Below are 21,649 nucleotides of genomic sequence, written 5' to 3' on the forward strand. Positions count from 1 at the left end.
AAGAGCGAACACAGGCAGGAGTAGGGATTAAACAGTTTGAATGCAGATTGTAACCCCTGCAGCGAGAGACAAGGCATCTCACGGGTTTATGCAATCACCAGCAGGGGGAGGAGGATCTGGGTTGTGAGAACTTGGAGAGAGATTGGTCCCAGATATGTTTGAGGGCCAGCAAGACATCTCTATGCTCGCACAATAAAGTGAATGCATAGAGGTTGCCACATCACAGAGGCTAGAAGGAATGTTGGGCAGCCCAGATATATGTTGGAAGCGATGGGAGAGAGATGCTCACACATACACATGTGGTGGTCTAGGGGGCACGTGCAGATTTTCTGGAAGAAAGTGATGGAATCGATCAGAAAACTGACCAATGTAGTACTGCCCCTCAATTCTAAAATAGTACTTTTGGGCAATAGAGGGGTAGACCACATCTACACAAGCACAACCCCAATGGGAAAACTGCTAACACATCTACTTCAAGCAGCAAGAGTCAGACTTGCCCAGGTCTGGAAGGACCCTGGCCATCTCTTGCTGTCGATCTGGTGGCCAAATGTCTGCGCACTCAAAGACTCCATGCACTCTACAAATGATGAAAAATAAGGCTATCTTTCAAAACATTTCACAAAAGAGACAGAAGGAAAGAAGACGCTAACAGGTTCATGCCCAAAACTCTTCGAGTAGGAGAGATGGCTTTGTTCTCCGACAGTAATAGAGGTGAGGGGGCAATGGCCCCTGAAGGCTGGGAGTCGGTGGAGCAGCACAAAGAGGGGAAAGGAATAGGAAAAGACTGGATGGGCAAGATGCTCCTTTCCAACTGCACAGGGTGTGGTCAAATGTTGTAAATGTGTTTTTTATTTAAGGTTGGTTGGCACCAAATGATGCACTGTTGCGGTGCCTATGAGGCAAGACATGTCAAAGCTAACTAAGTGTGAAATCTGCAAACATTGAAAATAACGTTTTTAACAAAACTCAAAGCATTGTGCTAAGCCACGTTCTTCCTTGAAACACAATGGAAAGTGATCATATGGAGATTAAGGCAGACACAGGCCAAGATGATGATAATGTGTATGAAGATATAGAGGTTTTTTATAAAAAGTCTAAATCACTTCGCAAAATTATACATACATCCAATAGGATAATAAGTTCTGTTCTGTACAAGGTGACCTTGAAAGTACATTGACATGAAATCAAAATGATTAAGGGCCCATTGGTTACCCTCACATACCCTGTTGAAGCCAGCGGATATAAGGGGCATTATAGACGTTTCATCACGATCGCCATGCCTATTAAAGAGAAAATAATGAAAATTAAAATGAATTGCAGATTAAATGAACAAGGTATGCTTTGCAGTGTTAAAGTGTAAAAAGGCATTCACCTGCTGGAAGGTTTTTGACACCACTGTAATAATGAAAAGGTACTTACTTGTTAACTGAGGTACACCTAGTATACAGAAGCACCAAAATTAACACTTCTTAGTGAAAGATTGTAGACCTAAGTCCCTCAACTGTACAGACAGCTGTTACAAACCTGCTTTTTTCCCTAGCTTACAGAATCTGTTTCAACATATTTGGAAGGGCTTCACATAGCCTGTGATGCCAGCAGAGCGCTAGGCTCCGTAGTACTACAAGTGCATCAAACAGAATCTCTGACGCTATATATTTATATTTTACTGAAGTAGGAAAAGGTTCAGGACAAATGCGTAACATTAAAGAAGAAAAACTTAACAATTGAATTTACAATAGGAAGTAACTAAAATGACACAATTAAAGTAAAAAAGGGTGTAGGGATTAGGGAAAAAAAGAAAATGGAACATAGAATATATATATTGTATATAAATATTTCCTATAATTTCATATAATACATATAATACATATATATGTGCCCCGTTAAATTAGGAGGGGCGTATGGTCAGAGATGTCACGTGGAAGAATGCCCACTGACTAGACAGAGGAGTTCAGCAGCTGGCAGCTATAGCAGGTACGGGGACCGCTGACTGGTGTATATAAGCTTGTGTTGTAGGATGCTAGGAGAGCCAAACATCGCACAGCCCGATAGAATCTGCTCAGAAAGATAAACAGACCAAGTGCACCGGCCCGGATATGAAGCGGTGGAGGCATCAAGATTAGGGTCAGGGACCGCATTAAAGTTACCTCAAATCACTGCAGTCCCCACAGGGAGAATAAAGATAAAGGATCATAACATCTGGAGAGTGGGTTGCAACACTGGTGGAGGGAACATGGTAGGAAAGGTTATAGTGCTTGGCTGCAGGCAACGCGCATCTCCCTCATATCGCCCCTGGGGATCCTCATGGACCTTAGTGAACATCGAAGAGAAGGATTTATGGAGCAATATAACTCTACCTCCCACCCCCCCCTGGAGCCCCTGGTAAATCCAGCATTAAAAATCCCATCATACCCAGAAAGCCTAAGAGGGGAGTGTCCCGTAATAGGAGAACATCTGGCCTATATCTCTTAACATAGCGTAGAGCGCTTCATCCAGTCTAGGAGACCGTTGGTATTCCAGGAGAGGACCGTCAAGTTAGGGACAGACATGGTAAGGGAGGATGGTGTAGGTCCTGCCAGGGGCCATGAATATCTGTCTAAGGAGTGGTCAACAGTCAAAAAGATACATGATAAGCCTTGGAAATATCTGCTGTGAAAAATCCTGAAAAGAAAAAGACATGGTTAGAACAACAAACCCAGCCCAAAGGGCCAACTTAACCCACTCTGCCCCCAATCCCCTCACCCCAAACGTCTTCCTAGGAAGCATCTTTCGCCCCTAAATAAACTACATCTATGTCATTAAAAACAGAAGGCGCCATCTGTGGTACCTGGGCGCCCATTAAGTAGGAGAATGTTCCCGACAGCATACAGGTGAAAATCAACGTAGGCAATAAATATCAGGGCCAGGGGGAAAAAAACAGGGTCCTGTCCCGGCAGGTGGCATCAAGAGCTAAGTAGAGACATGAACAGCCCACCCAGGTGCCCCTACCATTTATGCCAATAGTGTAATGCAAGTAAAATGTGAAACAGAGAAATACAATAGCATTTATTAGGGAGGGTTTGGGAGGTTGAGAAATGGACCTTGGGATATCATCAAAGGACCGAAAAATCAGTGGTGTGTCTGACAGTCCAGGGTCGCAGGCTCCCTCGGCTCACCCTCTGCCAGCACCAGGTTGGGTGAGGAGGCCGCCTCCTGCTGATGCGCCCATGACTTTCTGGAACAAGAGCAACCACCTTTTTTCCGCTGATGCAGGATTGTCCAACTGTGTCCCTGGGGTCACCAATTTGATGTACATCAGGTGAGGACCTTCTCAGAGGACTATGTTCCGTGGCCCAGTACCATGCTTGCTCTGGGATATCAAAGAAAAGGGTATTAGATTGAAAGAGATTGAAACAGGACCTTCAGGCGGACCGAGAAGTGAAGCATAAAGTGAAGAATGAGAGTGCAGAGCTTCTGCTTCACCTCCTCAAACGAGTGGCGGTGCTGCTGCACCATCTTGGTGTAATCAGGGAAGATGAGGATCCTAGAAATGGAATGCTTGATCTCTGGTTGAGAGCGGCCCTCACAAAAGATAGTATCCTGGTCTCTTAAGTTAAGGGGCTGCAGCATCACATGCGGAGATGGGACCCCAACAGGGGGCCTGAGAGCAAGCGAACAGAGTGCCCTTTCATTGACAAACAGCTGTGAAAGCGGAACCATTGCTCTAGCACCTCAACCAGGCTTGAGGGCTTCAAGGACTTCGGAAGACCCACAAGTTGGAGGTTTTTACACCTCAAGCTGTTTTCGCCGTCTTCATCCCTTTCGGTGAGGGCCACCACCGAGGTCAACTATTTCGATGCTTGAGAGTAGCAAATTCGACTTCAGTTGTGGAGATCTACATCTAAGCTTCGGTCATTCTATCTGCTACCTTGCCTAGGTCTTGGCGCAAAAGGGAGAAGTCCACTCGGAGTCTATCAACTTTGAACTCCACAGCCTCTTTCGAGTCTCGGAGGGCCTTTAGGATCATTCCTAAGCCTCCTGCAGCAGGCTGATCAGACACAGTTTCAGGGTCGGCAGCATTCTCTTTAGCTTCGGTTGGGGGGAGCATATATTGATCCATTCTGGTCTCGGCTGGGGAGGCTTCCCCTGACCAATCATTAGAATTCAATGACCCAGACGCACACAGAGGAGTGGTCCAGGTAGAGCCGGCCAGCCCTCAGCAGGTGCAAAACACCTCAGGGTGTGGACCCACCTCGGTCGCAGCAGCTGCAGGTCTCACTGCAGGGCTGAGTGCCCAGCTAATCATCAATCCAGAGGCGCAACAGGACTGGACCCAGTAGCGATGTGTGAGGCAGGACACCAGTCAGACAGGGGGCAAGAACATATTTGACAGTCAGTGTGGCTCGGGGACCTGGGGTCACGGAACAGCAGTGTAGTTCCGATGTGACCAGGCTCCCAGTAGAGTATCCGTCCCAGTGGATGTCAGAGCCCTGGAGTAACGGTTGTCACCTCCTAGAGAGCAGGCCTTAGCCCACACAGCATGGGTATCTGGTCATCAGTGATAGCAGGTGCAAGAGGGAAAGGGAGGTGTTGAAGGGTACAGGAGAGGTGGGCAAGAAGCAGTCCTCCCACCACCCCTCCACCCCCAATGATGCAAGCACAGAGTGACAATAGCTGGTCTGGTCCCGCGCACCAAGGGGCAATTCAAGTTCCATACAAATCAGCAGCATGGCTGCCACTAGTGCATCCTGTGGCGTCTACCACTGGCCGTAAGTCCACCGGTCCACAGTGCCCTGGGACCGATCAAAACATGAGGGCCCAAGCACTTCCCGGGGGTGCAGTGGGGCTAAGGAAGCAGGTCCCGGCAAAATCCCCAGTCAAGATCCCACAGCACTCACCAGCAGGAAGGGAAGGGCAGGCTGCACTCGTTCGCTGCCGTCTACTCCAGGTCCCACAGCAATAAGCCGTCTGACCGGTAGGGGGCCGCGTATCCGCAATGGATACATCAATGCATTGGGCCCCCAGGCAGATATCGCAGAACAATCAGCAGCCGCCCGGGCCATCCTATGCGAGGCCTCGCTCAGAGTGCAGAGGTGTGCTCCTCATTGTCACTGTGGCCGGTCCTCAAATATCCCGGGCCACAGCACGCCCAAAAAAGCTCCACAGGAGAGGGCGGACACCCACTGCCAAAGCCACATCTGGGCGCAAACAGGATTCATAAGTCGCCCCAAGCCCAGGGCAATCGATGGCAAGTCTGGTCAGGTAAGGGCATGCCGACCATCATTCATGTGGCCGCCATCTCGTCAGCAGGCGGGCCCAAGGGAGGCGGCCGACCCAGGAGCCTCTGGCTGCTCCAGACTGAAAGCCCAGTAGGTAGCATAAGGCAGCTTTCAGGATGGATGAATAAGAATTGGGTCCTTGCGACAGAAGCTTCACCAAAACTCGACTACCGCTTTGGCGTGCCCCCAAACTTCAGATATTAAATATTAGTTTTTTAGTTTGGTTTGACTATTTTTCAAATTGAATTGAATATTAATTTAGCTTGGAGTCAAGGATCTTACAAGGATCCGTGGATCTTGTATTAAAGATGAACATTATTTTTTATCTAAACACAGAAGGGTGTAGTGACGGAGCCACCCGGCCCGCACTATACAATGTGGTCAAGACACACATCCAGAGGGTGGGCTCGCCCAAAGGCATAAATAAAGTGGTACATGACCGCTCGTGGTCTTGGCACCTACCCCATTACTGTGTGCGTCTTGCCTTATTGCGTATTGACCCCTAGGCCTCACCTTACGTCTAGCGGAGTCTCCTGACGACTCCCAGACTCAACACTGGCGACGAGCAGGGCCGGACTGGGAACCAAAACCGGCCCTGGCAAAGTGCTCGGCTGGCCCCCCCTCCTCCCCCTGGGGGAGGGGGGATGCCACCGAGCTCTTTACCAGGGCCGCTTTTCCGCCGAATTTGTTACAGGGCCGATTTTGCAGCTATGCTGCAAAAACGTCCCTGTAACAAAAACGGCCCCCTTGGGCCAAAAAACGGCCCCCACCCTTGCGGCCAACCGGGGGATTGCCCGGTGCCCGCAACGGCCAGTCCGGGCCTGGCGACGAGGCGGGTCTCACCCACACCTCTGCCATCCAAGCATTAAGTTTCCCTGCCCAGTTGGCCGCGGTGTCCACGGAGACCGCAGCAACGCATCGGAAGCGGGTGCCCACCCCGCAGGTGCTGCAGTATTGAAGAGCTCGGGCGGGGGCGCCCGGGCAGGCAGGTGAGTGAGCGCATGGCCCGAGTCACTGTTGCGTGACTCATCAAGAGTGGCCTGCTCGAGAGCGTCTCCTCGCATCACTGTCAAGCTGCTGGGAGAGTGCATGGCACGGAGCTGCGTCCTCCACCCCTCCCTGCAGTTCCATTTAAATGCACGTCTGCCCCAGAGCCTGCACATCAACAATAAAGTAATGCGGCCACATCAGGCTTCAGGACAAGAGCTTTTTCATCAAGCCTTGGCTAAAACAAGTGCTCCACAACACCTGAGAAATTCCCAAACAGCACACGGCAGCATCAGGCAGCAGGGCGAGGGCTCTGCATCAAGCCTTGGCAGAAGCAAGTGCTCCGCAATACCTGGGTAGTTTTGTAGGCCATCGAGCATTGGAAAACCAAATTCAACTAGCCGTAGGCAAGGACATCTGCTCTCACAAGTGAATCACCACATACAATGAGCAACCCAAACCAGGACGGCGCTGTCACCCCAGCAGCTCAGCTGCAGCTGCCGCAACAAGCCCCTCCACAAGTGAGCCATGCCACAGTGGCCCTCTTGCCCCCTTTCCGTTAACTGGCTGATCCTGTGACAGCTGTGGTACGTTGGAAATCTCGGATCGGTTGCCTGGATCACTACTTTGTGGGGATGAGGGAGACCGACGGAAAGGTGAATAGGTCGCTTCTCATGTGCTATGGAGGCGGGGAGCTATACGATCTGTTAGAAACCCTACCGAATACTGGGGCAATGGTGATTAGGACGCAGCGGTGGCAGCCTTGAACAGGCACTTTGACCCTCAAATTAACCCAGATTTCAAGAGATTCAAGCTCCGCCAAGCGAGGCAAGGGGAGACAAAATACATTGACGTCTTTTACTCACGGCTACCGAAGTTGGCGAGCTCATGCACAGTCCCTCACCAGCGGGAAGAGATCAGGGTGCAAATCATACAGGGCTGCAAATAGGTCACGCTGCGCTGCCTGATACTCCGGCAGCCAGTAATATCGCTGGATGAGATCCTGGTGCTTGCAAGACTGCATGAGCTTTCGAACGCTCGGGCTGACGAAATGGAAGCGGTGCTTAACTTACACCCAAACCCCTCGGGCCCACTTCTGCCACTGGCGGTAACGGAGGAGAGAGTAGAGGCCATTCAGAGATGCCCAGCAGTGCTTCAAGGGAGCGGGAGGCTATCGCGCAGTGGGACATGCGGCAACTCGGCCTTGAACACCAGCCGGCTGGTCGTGTTTCGCAAGGGGAAAGACCTGCTCACGGTGTAGGAAGCTTACCCACTTTGCCAAAGTGTGCCGGAGTGGGAGAACACGAGCCATTGCCTCGGGACAGCGAGGAGTGTCGACAGCCATCAGACAGCTGTCGCTGGAAGAACCGCAGGAGCAGACAGACGCCGCCCTGCAAGGGTACGGGCTGGTAGCAGACAATGATGTCTTTGGGGTATCGTGCGTGAGCAGGGATGACCCATGCCCTCGACCCCCACCCATGTACTCCATCACAGTGGCAGGGTCCATAGTCAAGGCACTCAGACACCAGAGCATCAGTAAAAGTCATGGACAGCGACCGGTTTGAAAGACTGTCCCCACAATCACCACGGTCACCCTTGAAAGCGAAAATCTATATGTATGGAGGCCCTGAGCCGCTTCCCCTGCGTGGGGTCATTGAAGTGGCCAATGAAGGGCGTCCCCTCTACATGCGGTTCCACGTCACCGAAGGAAAGAGAGGCACGCTCCTCTGCCGCCACTTGGCAGAAGACCCAGAGTTGGTTTTCTATGCCAACCAGGTTAATGACTTACATGCCCACGACATCCTCAAAGAGTTCCCTATGCTTTTTAAAGGACTTGGCTGCCTCAAGGGAAAACTGTTCAAACTGCACATCGACCCCTCCGTCAAACCAACTGTGCCTGGTGACTGATTAAAGCCCCTGATCCCCCTCTTCACGGGTACTGCTAGGTTGGCACCTTCCCAAATCGAGAGATGGGCAGTCCAGCTGAAAGCCTACCGGTTTGAAGTGGAGTTCTGCCCTGGTGTCAACAACACGGTCGACTTCCTGTCGTGACACCCGGTCTGGACTGTGCTGGCAGGACAGTCCACAGACTAGGAACACACAGAGGAATATGTCCAGATGGTGTCTCAAGAAGCTTTCCCGAAAGCACCCACGCTAGAGGAGATAGGGAACGCCACCTCAACCGATGAAGGTCTATCCAAGGTGAAGAGAATGCTGCTCGACCGCAGCTGGCAGCACTTCCTTGATGGAGCCCGGGGCCTTACAGAGGATGAAAGGATGTCGCAACAACATCTATGGAGGGTACGCAACGAGATAAGTGAAGGTGGGCAAGGAGTAGTTTTGCGTGGCTCCACAATAGTAATTCCCAGAGCCTGCAGAGGGGAGTGGTCGACTTTGCGCATGTGGGACACCAGGGGATAGCCAAAACAAAGGCCTGTCTCCGGAACAAAGTGTGGCTCACTAGCATGGACACTCTGGTGTAAGACACCATTTGCACCTGCCACTCGTGCAATATCACCAGCGGGGACCCAGTTCCTCACCCGGTCATTACGGAAGAGCCCTGCCAAGACCCATGGACTCAAGTCAACATCAATTTTGGATCATTTCCAGATGGGCAGAGCACACTAGTCCTCATCGACACCCATATATATATCAACAACACTCGATCCCAATCCTCGGATCGTTTCCCAAAAAAGAGCACTCTATGCCATATTTATTTACAGCATTTCTGCAGTTTATCAAAAGGAGGGTTTAACAAACGCGTTTCGGCGTCTCCGCCTTCGTCAGTGTAAACCTGCATTGCATTTCAAATGTGTTAAATAAAGTTTCATTGCAACATTCAGTCATGTGATAAAAATAGAAATAAAAAACGGCACAACAAATACAATTCTAGTCATATATTTCATATGGTGTTTATAATAACGTCCATCAACAGTTCATTATTCCATTGTCATAACTGATTATACTGTTATTTAATCACAGTCATCTATAAATTTTCTAGCTGCAGTAGCTTCCTGGCCTGGATGTTTTGTGCCATTGTTTAACAGAGTGCCCAAAGATTATTAAGCCCTGAATGGGCTATATCTTACGATTTTGGGGTACTATGTTATTATATATATATATATATATATATATATATATATATATTTATTCACTGAAAAAACCATAGGTTTCAGCCACGTTATAGTTCGGAATTAGCATTTAAAAAACCTTAGAAATACACTGAAAAAAACATAGGTTTCACACGTTATAGTTAGCTGGACATTTCACTCATACAAAACCATTGTAATTCCCCCGTTATAGTTATTTCAGCTAACTATAACTCATGTGCCCGCAATGCACTGCATCATGCCATGGCAAACTACAGTGTACCGGGGGTAGGCACCCTGGAACACTGCAGGAGCCGGCCCTGGGGGGTGGTGGTCCCCAGTGCCACCACAAGGCTCCAGGAGGGGGACTGCGTGGTCCCCCACCCAACATTTAAAAGACCCGGGGGTGGTGGTCCCCGGGGCTAGGGGGGGTGTGAGCCCCCGTATACATAACGTTAAAGCTCCGGGGGTGGCGGTCTGCTGGGCTGGGGGGCCCCTCAGGGCCCCCATTATAATTAAGAAAATTGCCCCCGGGATTTAGCCCTCCCGGGGGCTAATTACCAATAAAGCGGCTTCAGGGTTTTTTTTCTCCGCGGGATATGCGTACCTTACGCATATCCTGCGATTTTTTAAAAATATATTAATTTTTTTAGCCTATGGGGTCAGTGTGTTTCTACCCTGCCCCCTTTTCTTGTTTTTCGCGTTTCTTTTTCAGTTTTCTTGTGCCTCGGTTCTACGGAGTGGTACAAAAGGTGGTGATAGACGGAGCATCTGAACCAATCAAACACTCACACCCAGTCAACAGATCTGGGTCTAATCCATCACCGTTCTTTAGCCCACTCTGCCACCCCAGTTCAGACATGGCCATATGCAAATCGGTCTGACCCTGTCCCTCATGGGAACAGTCCAGCCCGAACTGCCAAGCCACGCCTTCCCTGGACCGGAAACAAGCCTCCTAGGACTGGTTTCTGGCATTTCAGCCGTCTTCAGCCAGGCTTGCATAAATCCAGTGGCAAAGTGAGCAAGGGACTCACGTCTGAGCATACCCTGCCAACTTATGGCGAACAAAGCGGTACATCTGAACCAATCAAACACTCACAACCAGTCAACCCACCCAGTCGGTTTTACCGAGGCACAAAATGGCTGCCAAAACTTCCTGGTTTGGAGGGTTGACAGCCAATTAGCATGAAACTCGAGCTCGGGAGGGTTTGCGTCCCATACGTGTACCGTACTTTGTCTATAGATATATCTATGATCTTACATTTGATTTTCTCAGGAACTACTGAACGGATTTACACCATTTAACAAAAAGCGAGATCTGCCAACCAAACTCTACCTTTTTGCCAAATTTGGTGTAATTCCGTTCAGCAGTTCGGGCTGTAGCCTCACTTAAAGGTCCCTATGGAAAATTGCATGGGGAAAACAAGTTTTGGGACCCCCTTTTTTCTCGGCCCCCGCTTGACGAATCACCCCGAAACTTTCAGGATAGGAGCATGTTGCAGAATTCCTATAGAAACTAGGTCCTAACTATAACTACCTACTGGCTATATATATATATCTATCTCAAGACAATGCCCTTTCAGGCTTAGAGTGCCATAAACGGAAGCAGCAAATGCTGGGTAGTTCCCAAGTGTCGGTGGAGAGCAGCTCCTTTAAATGACGCACCTTACAATACCACAGACATTCTTCAAATATCTGTTTCTGTCTGTTTCTCTAGCTGAGTTTTTAAGCATAAGATCAGCACAGTACCATCCAACACGAGCTAGAGAGTGAAAAAGCCTTTTGCCATTTCGAAAGCAAAAGAGAGGTATAGCTTTGTTCAGACACAAGAGAGCAAATGTCTGTTTTTCTAGCAGAGTGTTTGAGGGTAGGGCGTCGTGCAGCCCCCCTCAACAAGCCTTCACAGGACTCGGTGACCCCATCCTCAGGAGCCTAATGTCAGTGCCCACCCAGAGCACCCACAACAAACAAGACATGGCGCTCCGGGGGAAGCCCCACGCCCACTACAGCCCCCCCTGGCATGCAAAAATTCTGGGTGCAGCAGGAGCTGGCACAGCCTCTGCCCAGTGGGGGCAATCTCTGTATTCCTGCTCACAAGAGAACAGGGTATGGGGTCCATGTGGGCCTTTTGGGGCTCTGAAAGGAGGGGGGTCGCTCCCTTCTCCTTTTTCAAATAGCAGCTCGGGGTATGGAGTCCCCAGGGCCTTACGAGGCTCCTGGATGAGATCAGTGCCGCCCACCCATTTTAATAATTTGGTCCCTGTGGTGATGGGGTTCCCAGGGCCTTTGCAGGCTCGAGGAGAGGGGAGGGCTGTGTATCCATTCTCCTTCAATTTATTATTGTTCCCAGGGGATGGGGTTCCAAGGGCCTCTAAGAGACTGGGGGAGGGGCCTGCTCATCTCCTTTCATTTAAGCTCACCCGTGTGCGATGGGGTGCCCAGGGCCTCCTGGATTATAAAAATAAACTGCTCCTTCAAAGACCTGGCCCACACTGGTTTTATTTCTTTTACGTTCACAAGACCACACTTTTTTTAATTTCAATTTTGGCCTAGTAGGGCACGGTATCTCTATCCTGCCCCCTTATATCTTTTTATTTTATCTTTTTTTTCAGGACTTAGGACAGAGTCGGAGTCCTAGGATGGCTGCCTCCACATCATTGATGTGGTGGCGGCTAATTAGATCTCATCTTGAGATCAGTCTGCTCCACCAGTTCCCCACGGTTGTGAAATATCTACATTTTAGCATTATTTTCTTAAAAACTACTGAACAAATTTACACCAAATCACACAAAGCAATCTTTATAGGCCTAGATCTAGCTTTCTGCACACATTAGGTGTAAATCCATTATGCATTTTGGGCTGTAGCAGTGCCTACATTTTCTGAGGAAAGATGAAAGGAGAAAAGGTGTTTTGAGACCTACCTTATTCTCTGCCCCCAGTTGACGAATCATCCTGAAGCTTTCCAGTAAGAAGCTGAGGTGGGAAAGACTTTTTGTGGTGCCATTGGGTAAATGGCACCAAAGTAATAACCAAACCCCAAAATGCTTTTCCTATGGAAATATGGTTCTAACTAACTACCCAGTGGTGACCACCACATGGGGGTGGGGGTGGGGGAGTGGGGTGGGGGAGTGGTGTGTGTGTGTGTGTGTCTGTCTCACGATTACACTGCTCTTCCGCTGCAGGAGTTCAGTAATCACAGACTGTATTTTTTAAGAGTTTATTTCATCACCAGTGCAAGAAAATATAGGAACAGTCTATGCATTTGGGCGATTGCTTTCCACAGGACCATAGAGTCCTGCTGTCTAGCTTGTCCTTTAATAGTGTCTATGGCCATAGTCCATCGATTGTTTTCACTTTTTAGGTTGAAACCAGATCGCACATTATCTTCTCCTTCTCAAGGAATTAATCCTTGACATTCAAGATAAAATTCATGTTAAGTACATTAGACGCATTGCTTGAATAGATTTTAACAGATTATGCAAAAGGGTGGCAAATTACATAAATAAATATTTTCAATTTTTCATACCTTAATTCTTCATAGTAAAGTACTGAAACTGATTAAATTGTTTTTAGACAGTGCTATTACTTTGTTATTTATTGCAGGAGCACTGCACTAGCAATTTAAGATAGAGGAACTCCCCCTGTCAATATAAGTGCAAAAGGAAGTGAGGGGTGGGGGGAGAGGAATATTTGTATTTCAACAAGCTAGAGCAAAGCGAGGTTGTTGATGTTAAGGTGCAAATTACAGGTTAAGTAAATTTCTATAAAGTTTAAAGCGCAAATTGAAAGCCGTCTTAAAAGTGCATGTGTAATAGCAGCTGGATTGTGCAAATTGCAAGTTATAAGAGGATGCCAATTGATTGGAGATCCTTAAGAAGTACACCCATTTATTCACAATTAGCAGCATTAGATCGCGATTTAAAGTGTCAGTGCTTTACTAGCTGTTAGCAGCATCATTTTACTAAAGTGCATGAGTCTCTCCCGGGGCCATCTCCTACCCAAGAACTTTGAACATGATGGCCGCGGGGAGGGAGATCTGAAACCTGGCTCCTGGGATCGGGCTCACTTCAGCAGGGATTGCCCACTTGAATCCCGCCTACCGAAACCCAACCCGCCCGCAACACATCGCAACGCTACTCACTGACGAGAAGAGGCCGGAGACGGCTTCGAGGCAGTCTGCAGTGCCGGGCATAATTCGTCCTACGGCTCCACCAAAATGGCGGCCAGCGCGATGCCCACACGATCGGAAGCTGCTCCCGGGAGGTAGGGTTGCCGGCTGCTCACTGATTCCTAGCAGAGCCTCCCGCTAACATTTCTGGGCGGGGGGCGCATAACTGGCCCCTAGTGCGGCGGCGGCTCCCCCTCGCACCACCCTCCTTGCAACTTGCCTGGACCTAAGATGGCGGCTGCCAGTGACCGCAGAGTGTAGATTGGCGCCACGCGGGGCCTGCTCTCAACCTGCCTGGGCTTCCTGTGGTCTCCCCCTTGGATTTCCTCGCCTGATTCCTGGTTGTCACCCAGATTGGGACTGTGTTCTTTACAGGGCCCAGTAACACCTGTCTGACCTGCCTTCAGCCCCGAACAGCCTTCGGTAGAGCAACCTCCGAGGGGTGGGCCGTGCTTTGGGGGACCCTGGCCCTCGCGCCCCGCAACACCAGTGATTGCTATTGTATGGCACAGGACTCCTGATCAGATCCACTACCCCTGTCGGGCGCCTGCTGCCCGTGGTTGAATTCGGTCACCGATACACTGCGAAGACCTGAGGATCCTTTTGCCACTGGATTGTTTTGGCTTTTACTGGAACGTATTTCTATCTAAGTTTGGTTCCTTAGTCTTAGTCTTGGTGCAATCATAGACCACAGACTCTCATGGACTTCTTTACCTTTTCTTTTATCCTGGTCGACATTTTACTGCTGCTCTCGGCCGTTTTTCTCTGGACCCCGACCCGCCATCTTGTCCATTCCCTCGTCTTGTACCCTTCTCCCTCGTTTCCACCTTGACGATCCTCAAATGTTTCTTCCCTTTTCTGTGTACTCTCTACCACTCCTACATGACTCTTAGAGTATATCCGTTCGTAGCCCTTCCTTATGTATATAGAGATAACTCTAATCACTAGTATATGCGGTTGACCTTTGTACTACCTACCATTCCTATGTGACTCTTAGAGTATATCCAGTCATTTCCCTACCCTATGTATATAGAGATAACTCTAATCACTAGTATATGCAGACCTTTGTATTATCTACCATTCCTATGTGACTCTTAGAGTATATCCATTTGTATCTCCTCCTTGTGTGACTTTACATCTTGTACATTTGCAATTTTTTCTGTTTGTATCCTTTATGTAACGCATGTAATCCTAAGTCCTTATGTTCTCAACTGGTTCTTATGTAAAGCGCTCTGACACCTTCGGGTAAAGTTGGCGCTACATAAAATCGCATAAATAAATAAAAAAATAAATAAAAATAAGCATTCTATTTCCCATTTTCCTTATTCTAAATATCGTAGGGAGTGATTATCATAAGGATTGTCCATTTTTAAAGTGCCAATGCTTCAATAACTATCAGCAGCATCATTTTATAAGGTGTATATACTATCTCATATTTCCCTCACATTCACTATAATGGAATAAACTCTTTCTAAAGTGTGAGTGCATCAACAACATATGTTTAAAAAAACCATAAAGCATACACCTTCCCAAAGCAATCCCAGAAATCAAGATGAGTTTGATGTTTTAGCTGCTATAAGTGGGAGTTATTTTACAGATGTACATGTAATTCTGCGTCCAGGTTGTGTCCCATCTGCATTTCAGTTCCCATTAAAATTATCAATCTTGAGTCCATTCTTCTCAATAGTAATCATCTATCTCCTCCTCATTTTTCTTTATGTGCTTGATCCCAAAGTATTGAAAGTTCTTCCCTTAGTGTTCCTCCCAAAAGGGTTTCACAATTTAGTATGAATAGTTTCTATTCTTGATGGCTCGAAGATGTTGATATTTCCTTTGCCTCGTTTTGGCTTTCTTCGGGCTAATTTGCTTAAATCTTCGATTACCAATTCTTTGAACAGATCTATCTTGTTCCCTGGCAGTAACTGTGGCATAAATTTGGTAACGTGATTTTAATCCACTGGCTCCTCCTTCCCCTGTGTCAATGCTTAGTTCTGAACATAGTTGTATGTCAGTTATTTCACATATGTGAATTGTGGGTGTTCTGCCAGCTGATTCGTCTTCTAAAGATGTCAGAGTACTTAAACATGGTAAATCTTTACATGTTAAGATGGAGGATTTCTTTACTGTTTGTCATCGTGTTTACAGGAGAGGATGGGTTAAGAAATACTTTTTTTACTTCATTTTCCATGAGAATTTGTATAGATCGATTTGCAAATTAGCTAAGTCCATTTCAGAGTCAGGGCAGAGGAGAGTCCTTTATTGAGGACTTTCCCCTGATCTTCATTTAGAAATTTCTTAGACAGATTAACAACAAGATTCACTTGATTTAATATTTTTTTTAAATTTTGCTTTCTCTTTTCTTTTTTTGTTCTTGTTTTTCCATCTTCCTCTACTTCTTCTGGTTTTAATGTTCCTCTCCCCCTGCCTATTCCAACAATTGTCCCTTATCTGTCTCGTGTTCATACAGACTAGTCTCAGTTCCCCGGAAAAATCAGCTGAACTGATTTCAGAGCTATCTATTGAAGTATCTGAGGTTCCCTCTGATTCCGCCACTTTATCCATCAAGGCTCCACTCCTCAATTCATTGTACTTTCGTGCAGAGGTGTAAATTCATCCAACTTGGTAGTCAATTCGGTCTTAATTAAATTTCCTTGCGTCCCTTTTTTCTATGTCAGCTTCATGCTTCTCTACTCTTTATGCCATTTGTTCAAGTGCCTTTTTTATTTAGTCATTAATGGGATGTTTTTCCTTTTTCAGTTCTTTTATTTTTCAGTTCGTACATCCTATTTGTTTTCCAGAAGTATAATCAAGGTGCGCATTAATTTGAATGAACATTCGTTTCTATCTTCTAGCTAAGATATATATATATATATATATATATATATATATATATATAAATATAACCTACTGGCGGTCGCCAGTAGGTAGTTATAGTTAGGACCTAGTTTCCATAGGAAATCCGCAACATTCTATTAGGAATAACTTGGCGCCGGTTGTTGTATCTTCGCAAATTTCTCAAAGAAGATGGCCTGCTCCGCTCCGCTCCTTCCCTGAAAGTCTTGGGAAGATTCATCAAGTGGGGGCCGAGAAAAAAGGTGGGTCCCAAAACGTGTTTTCCCCATGTTAATTTCCATAGGACGATAAGACACGGCTACAGCCCGAACCGCTGAACGGAATTACACCAAATTTGGGAAAATGGTATGGTCTGGTACGCAAATGGTGTAAATCCCTCCAGTAGTTCCTGAGTAAATCAAAAGAAAAAATATATATATATCTGGGCGGAGCCTAACCACACATCTCATCGTGAGATCTGATTGGCTGTCAGCACTTCATCCAAGAAGTGTTGGCAGCCATCTTGGGACCAATATACATGATAGCATCTCATTAAAAAGCATTGCAGTTAATAGAAGGTTTTCGGGCTTAAGTTACATTATAAATCATTTGATGATGGTACCATACTCATTTTAGGAATTGTGGTGTGTTCTAAGGTGATTTTACCATGTGGAAAAGCCTTCTGCTGGGATATTATGAATCATGTTTGAAAGAAAACTATCTCATGCTTTTCCCACAGTGGTTTGGAAGGGGATCTATAAGCTAAACTGAAAGCATATTTTCTGTAAATTCACATTATCTTTCTCAGTCATGTGAGAATGAAGTCTGACATTCTCAGTAAAACATGTACATCCCACAAGGACAGAGAATGTCAGTTGATTCCTTTGTGGTCTACTGCAGCTTCCCAGAGTGTTCTAAAGAACAACTACAGCGCTAACAGTCCTACTTATTACAAAGGTATGGCACACCTGAAGCCATTTTGATTGGAATAAAGTGGAATAAAGTGGTAACTCTTAAAACATTTAATTCAAAAAGGAACAAAATGAAGGGGTATATTTTGCCATAGAAAGTATGATTAGTGCTACAGAAATTCTGACATGCAGTCTCCCAAGATGGCCACCAGAAACAAAAGAGCCCAAATGTAGCCCAAATATCACCCGGATGTAGCCCAAGTATAGCCCAATGACAGATTGTCCCAGAGTGTTCTAAAGAACAACTAGAGCGCTAACAGTCTTACTTATGACAAAAGTATGGCACACCAGAAGCCATCTTGATTGGAATGAAGTGGTAAGTCTGAAAACATTTAATTTAAAAAGGAACAAAATGAGGGGGTTCATTTTGCCATAGAAAGTATGATTAGTGCTTCAGAAAGAAAAATTAGAGCACATTTTGAGTGACTTCTCAAATCCTCTTCTATTTCATTAAAAAATTCTGACATGCAGACTGAAACATGCACTTTCAATACCAGCAGCAGACTTCCCTGGTGAGCAGTAGCTTTACTACAGTGATCTAATAAGCAACTAGCGTGCTAACATTCTGAATTTATGGCAAATGTGTGTCACATCTGAATGCCTTCTTGATGGAATCAAAGTAGAAAACTGAAAGTATTTCCTACTGAGGAGATTGTAGTAAATGAGGAAATTAGGAAACTTCATTTTTTTTGTCAAATCTATTTTATTAGCATTTTATAGTATTCAAAAAGGCAGTGCAATATTCAGACATTATAACAGGACAATCCAGGCGCACCAGTGTATTGTTAACATTTCACAGAGCGGCTTGTTGTACAGTCCTGTGGCCATGTTTACACTAACACATTCGGGCAGTATGTGTGCTGTGGCACGGTACATACACTCAGGGTTGTGCCCCGGAGTCCTCACGAGTGTTACACAGCTTCCTGCCAGTCCAATCGTGCACGATAACATAATCACATAATCATGAGGTGAATCCCACTTCTGTATACTTTCACATAGAGATGACAGTAATCTAACCGTTAATGCAAACATTCAAACTTGCAAACTATTGCGGCACAACCACATCATGTTATTCATCCCCTTCTCGCCGTCCGCCCCCCCACCCCCCGACGTCCCACCCCATGTGTGTCATTGTGTGCGAGTGTGTACGCATCTCAGTCTTGTGCGTCCAGACGCGGACAGGCCCAGTGCAGCAACACGCCCTGACAGTAGAGGAGCCCGCGGCATGCGTGACCATCCGGGGCAGCTGACTAGGCCGCTCTAGTATCCTGTGTGTCCGCCTCCTCCGGCGGAAGCAAGGCGCTAAGCATGCGCTCCCACCTTTCCGCCATGGGTTCTTTCCGAAGCCCGATTGTCTCCTCCCGCCTTATGGCTATCCATTCCGCCCGTGCCCATGCCCTAAGGGAGGCTACCCACGCTTGCACAGCAGGCGGCTCGCGCGCCTTCCATCGCCTCGTTAGCAGTCGCTTAGCCACCACCAGACCCAGATCCAGAAAACGGGACGAAGCCTTATCTTGCGACCTCCTCTTGAATTGGTGTAGAAGGTACTCAGGCCAGTTGAAGGGAATGACGCGTCCCGTGCATGCCCCGAGCGCCTCACCTATCGCACGCCAGTAGATGACCAGCCTGGGGCAGCTCCATAGAAGGTGAACCAGCCCCGCATCTAGCTCATCGCACCTAGGGCAAGACGCGTCAGAGCGGTGAAAATACCTATTGATTAGCTCAGGCGTAAGGTAGGCTCTATGGACAATGAAAAGTTGTATCTGACGCATGCTGCGGGGGATACGTACCGGGCTCCTAAGGAGCCACTCCCACTCCTTATCGGTAATCACCCTGCCCATGTCTCGCTCCCACTTGCCTCTGAGCGGGGCTAGGCTAACCTCCGTGTGCGCCCGCAGCGATGCAGCGAACCAGCAGACCAAGTGCCTACCTCTCCCCATAACGTGTAGGTATTGCATTGTAAGATGCTGTGCAGGCTCCACCGCCATATCACCCCACCGGGCCGTCATCTGCGCCACGAGCGAGCGGTGCATCAGGAACCCCCAGGCGGCAATCCGTCTTCAGCTATCAATGTGTCGTAAGCCACCAACATTCCGTCCCTATACAGGTCCCCCAGTGTCAGAACGTCGGCATCTCCCCACTGTTCCAGCAAAGGGTGTGTGTTCACCCGCCCGCTCCCAGGGGAGCCTTCTAAAGGTATAGCAGGTGCATATGGGGACACCTGTCGGGTGAGGAATAGGGTTCTGCGGAAACATTTGTAGGCTACCGCCAGTAACGGCGGTTTGGGTTTCTCGGGCGGCGCCAGTGGTTGAAAGAGAGCAACGACACGGCTTAAAGAGTACGGTGGTTCGGTCGAGGTAGTGTCTTCCCTACCCCTGTCTGCCAGCCAGCGGGCAATCCATTGTAGCTGCGCGGCCAGGTAGTAGTGCTCAAAGCAGGGGACAGCCAGCCCTCCTCTATCTGACGGTAAGAACAGCTTCGGCAGCCCCAACCGGTGTCTAGACGTGCCCCAGATGAAATCACGAAGGAGCGTATTGAGTTTAGAAAAGAAAGAGGCCGGGACGAACAGAGGCAAGTTAACAAAGTAGTAGAGAAGCCGGGGAAGCATGATCATTTTGGTCAGCGCCACTCTACCCGAGATTGTCAGCGGGAGTGTGGACCAAAAGCTTATCTGGGACTTGAGCGCTGTCACCGCCCGCCCCAGATTCCCATCAAACAGGTCAGTTGGTTGGCGGTAGATCTGAATCCCCAGGTATTTGTAGGTGTCAGCTCTCCATTGGACCCTCGGGTCCCCTAGGCGGAACTCTGGGTCTTCCACCTCACTGTTGAACGCATACAAACAGGACTTAGCTACGTTGACCCGAAGTCCAGAGACTTCAGCAAACCTGTCCAGGAGTTGGGCCAGTCGCTCCGGTATAAATTGCACGTCCTTAATGAACACCAGCAGGTCATCAGCATATAGCGAGACCTGGTGCACAGCGTCTCCTAAGGGAATGCCCGCGCTAAGGGTCTGCCGCAGTGCCGCAGCCAGAGGCTCTATGGCCTGCGCGAACAGAAGGGGTGACAGGGGGCAGCCCTGCCTGGTGCCCCTGCCCACCACCACCTCCTCCGAGATGTATGGGCCCAATCTCACTCGCACTACAGGTCGTTTATAGAGGAGGTCAACCATCTACAGGAAGTCCACACCAAACCCAAAGCGCACCAGCACCTCAGCTAAGTATCCCCACTCCAGGCTGTCAAAAGCCTTCTCCAGGTCAATCATTAGGCAACCTGCCCTCGGCCACCTCCCCGCCGCCTCAGCTGCCACTCTGAAGAAGCGTCTGAGGTTCAGGAACGTTGACCGCGCCGGCACCAATCCATTCTGGTCAGCGTGCACCAGATGTGGGACCACGGGCGCCAGCCGTTCGGCCAGCAACTTTGTCAAGATCTTGTAGCCCACATTAAGCATTGCCAGCGGCCTGTACGAGCCCAAGTTCACGGGATCGCGATCAGGCTTGGGCAGAGAGACCAGGAACGCCTCTCGCATGGAGGTGGGGAGTGAGCTCTCATCTATCGCCACATTATACGTGCGTAAGAGTAAGGGAGCCAGGGTGTCTCTGTAGGCCTTATAGTACTCGGCCGGCAGTTCCCGGTGTCTTCCCTGTTGCTAGGGAAGGAAATTAGGAAACTTCATAACAAATAAGTCTCCCAAGATGGCCACCAGAGACAAAAGAGCCCAAATGTAGCACAAATATCCCCCAGATGTAGCCCAAGTATAGCCCAATGACAGAATGTCCTAGCGTGTTCTAAAGAACAACTAGAGCGCTAACAGTCTTACTTATGACAAAAGTATGGCACACCTGAAGTCATCTTGATTGGAATAAAGTGGTAACACTTAAAACATTTAATTTGCAAAGGAACAAAATGAGGGGATTCATTTTGCCATAGAAATTATGATTAGTACTGAAGAAAGAAAAATTAGGCCACATTTTGACTTCTCAAATCCTCTTCCATTTCATTAAAAAAATTCTGACATGCAGACTGAAACATGCACTTTGAATACCAGCAGCAGACTTCCCTGGTGAGCAGTAGCTTTACTACAGTGATCGAATGAGCAACTAGAGTGCAAACATTCAGAATTTATGGCAAATGTGTGACACCTCTGAATGCCTTCTTGATGGAACCAAAGTAAACAAGCATTGAAAATGCAATAGATCTCGCCCTCGTTTAAGTTAAAGCCATTCTGTTTGTAATGAGGTGGCTTTTTAGCTTTGCTTTTATTAGTGTTTTTCAAACTTTCATGTAAATAACATGGATATGTATGCATATATGTATATATATATGCATGCATTTTATATTTGTATT

The 21,649-nt window shown here is 47.9% G+C and overlaps 1 protein-coding gene across 2 annotated transcripts in view; it reads right to left on the reverse strand.

The window, feature by feature from the left end:
- The window catches only part of PDE8A (phosphodiesterase 8A), a 2,294,608-nt gene that overhangs the window by 1,310,801 nt on the left and 962,158 nt on the right, over positions 1-21,649 (reverse strand). For both annotated transcript variants that reach the window (XM_078684749.1, XM_078684748.1), the window contains exon 5: positions 1,223-1,280. In XM_078684749.1, coding sequence (XP_078540875.1) covers positions 1,223-1,280 — 58 coding nt within the window. The remainder of the gene's footprint in view (positions 1-1,222; positions 1,281-21,649) is intronic.

This window comes from Lissotriton helveticus, chromosome 3_2 (assembly GCF_964261635.1).
Source record: "Lissotriton helveticus chromosome 3_2, aLisHel1.1, whole genome shotgun sequence".
NCBI lineage: Eukaryota > Metazoa > Chordata > Amphibia > Caudata > Salamandridae > Lissotriton > Lissotriton helveticus.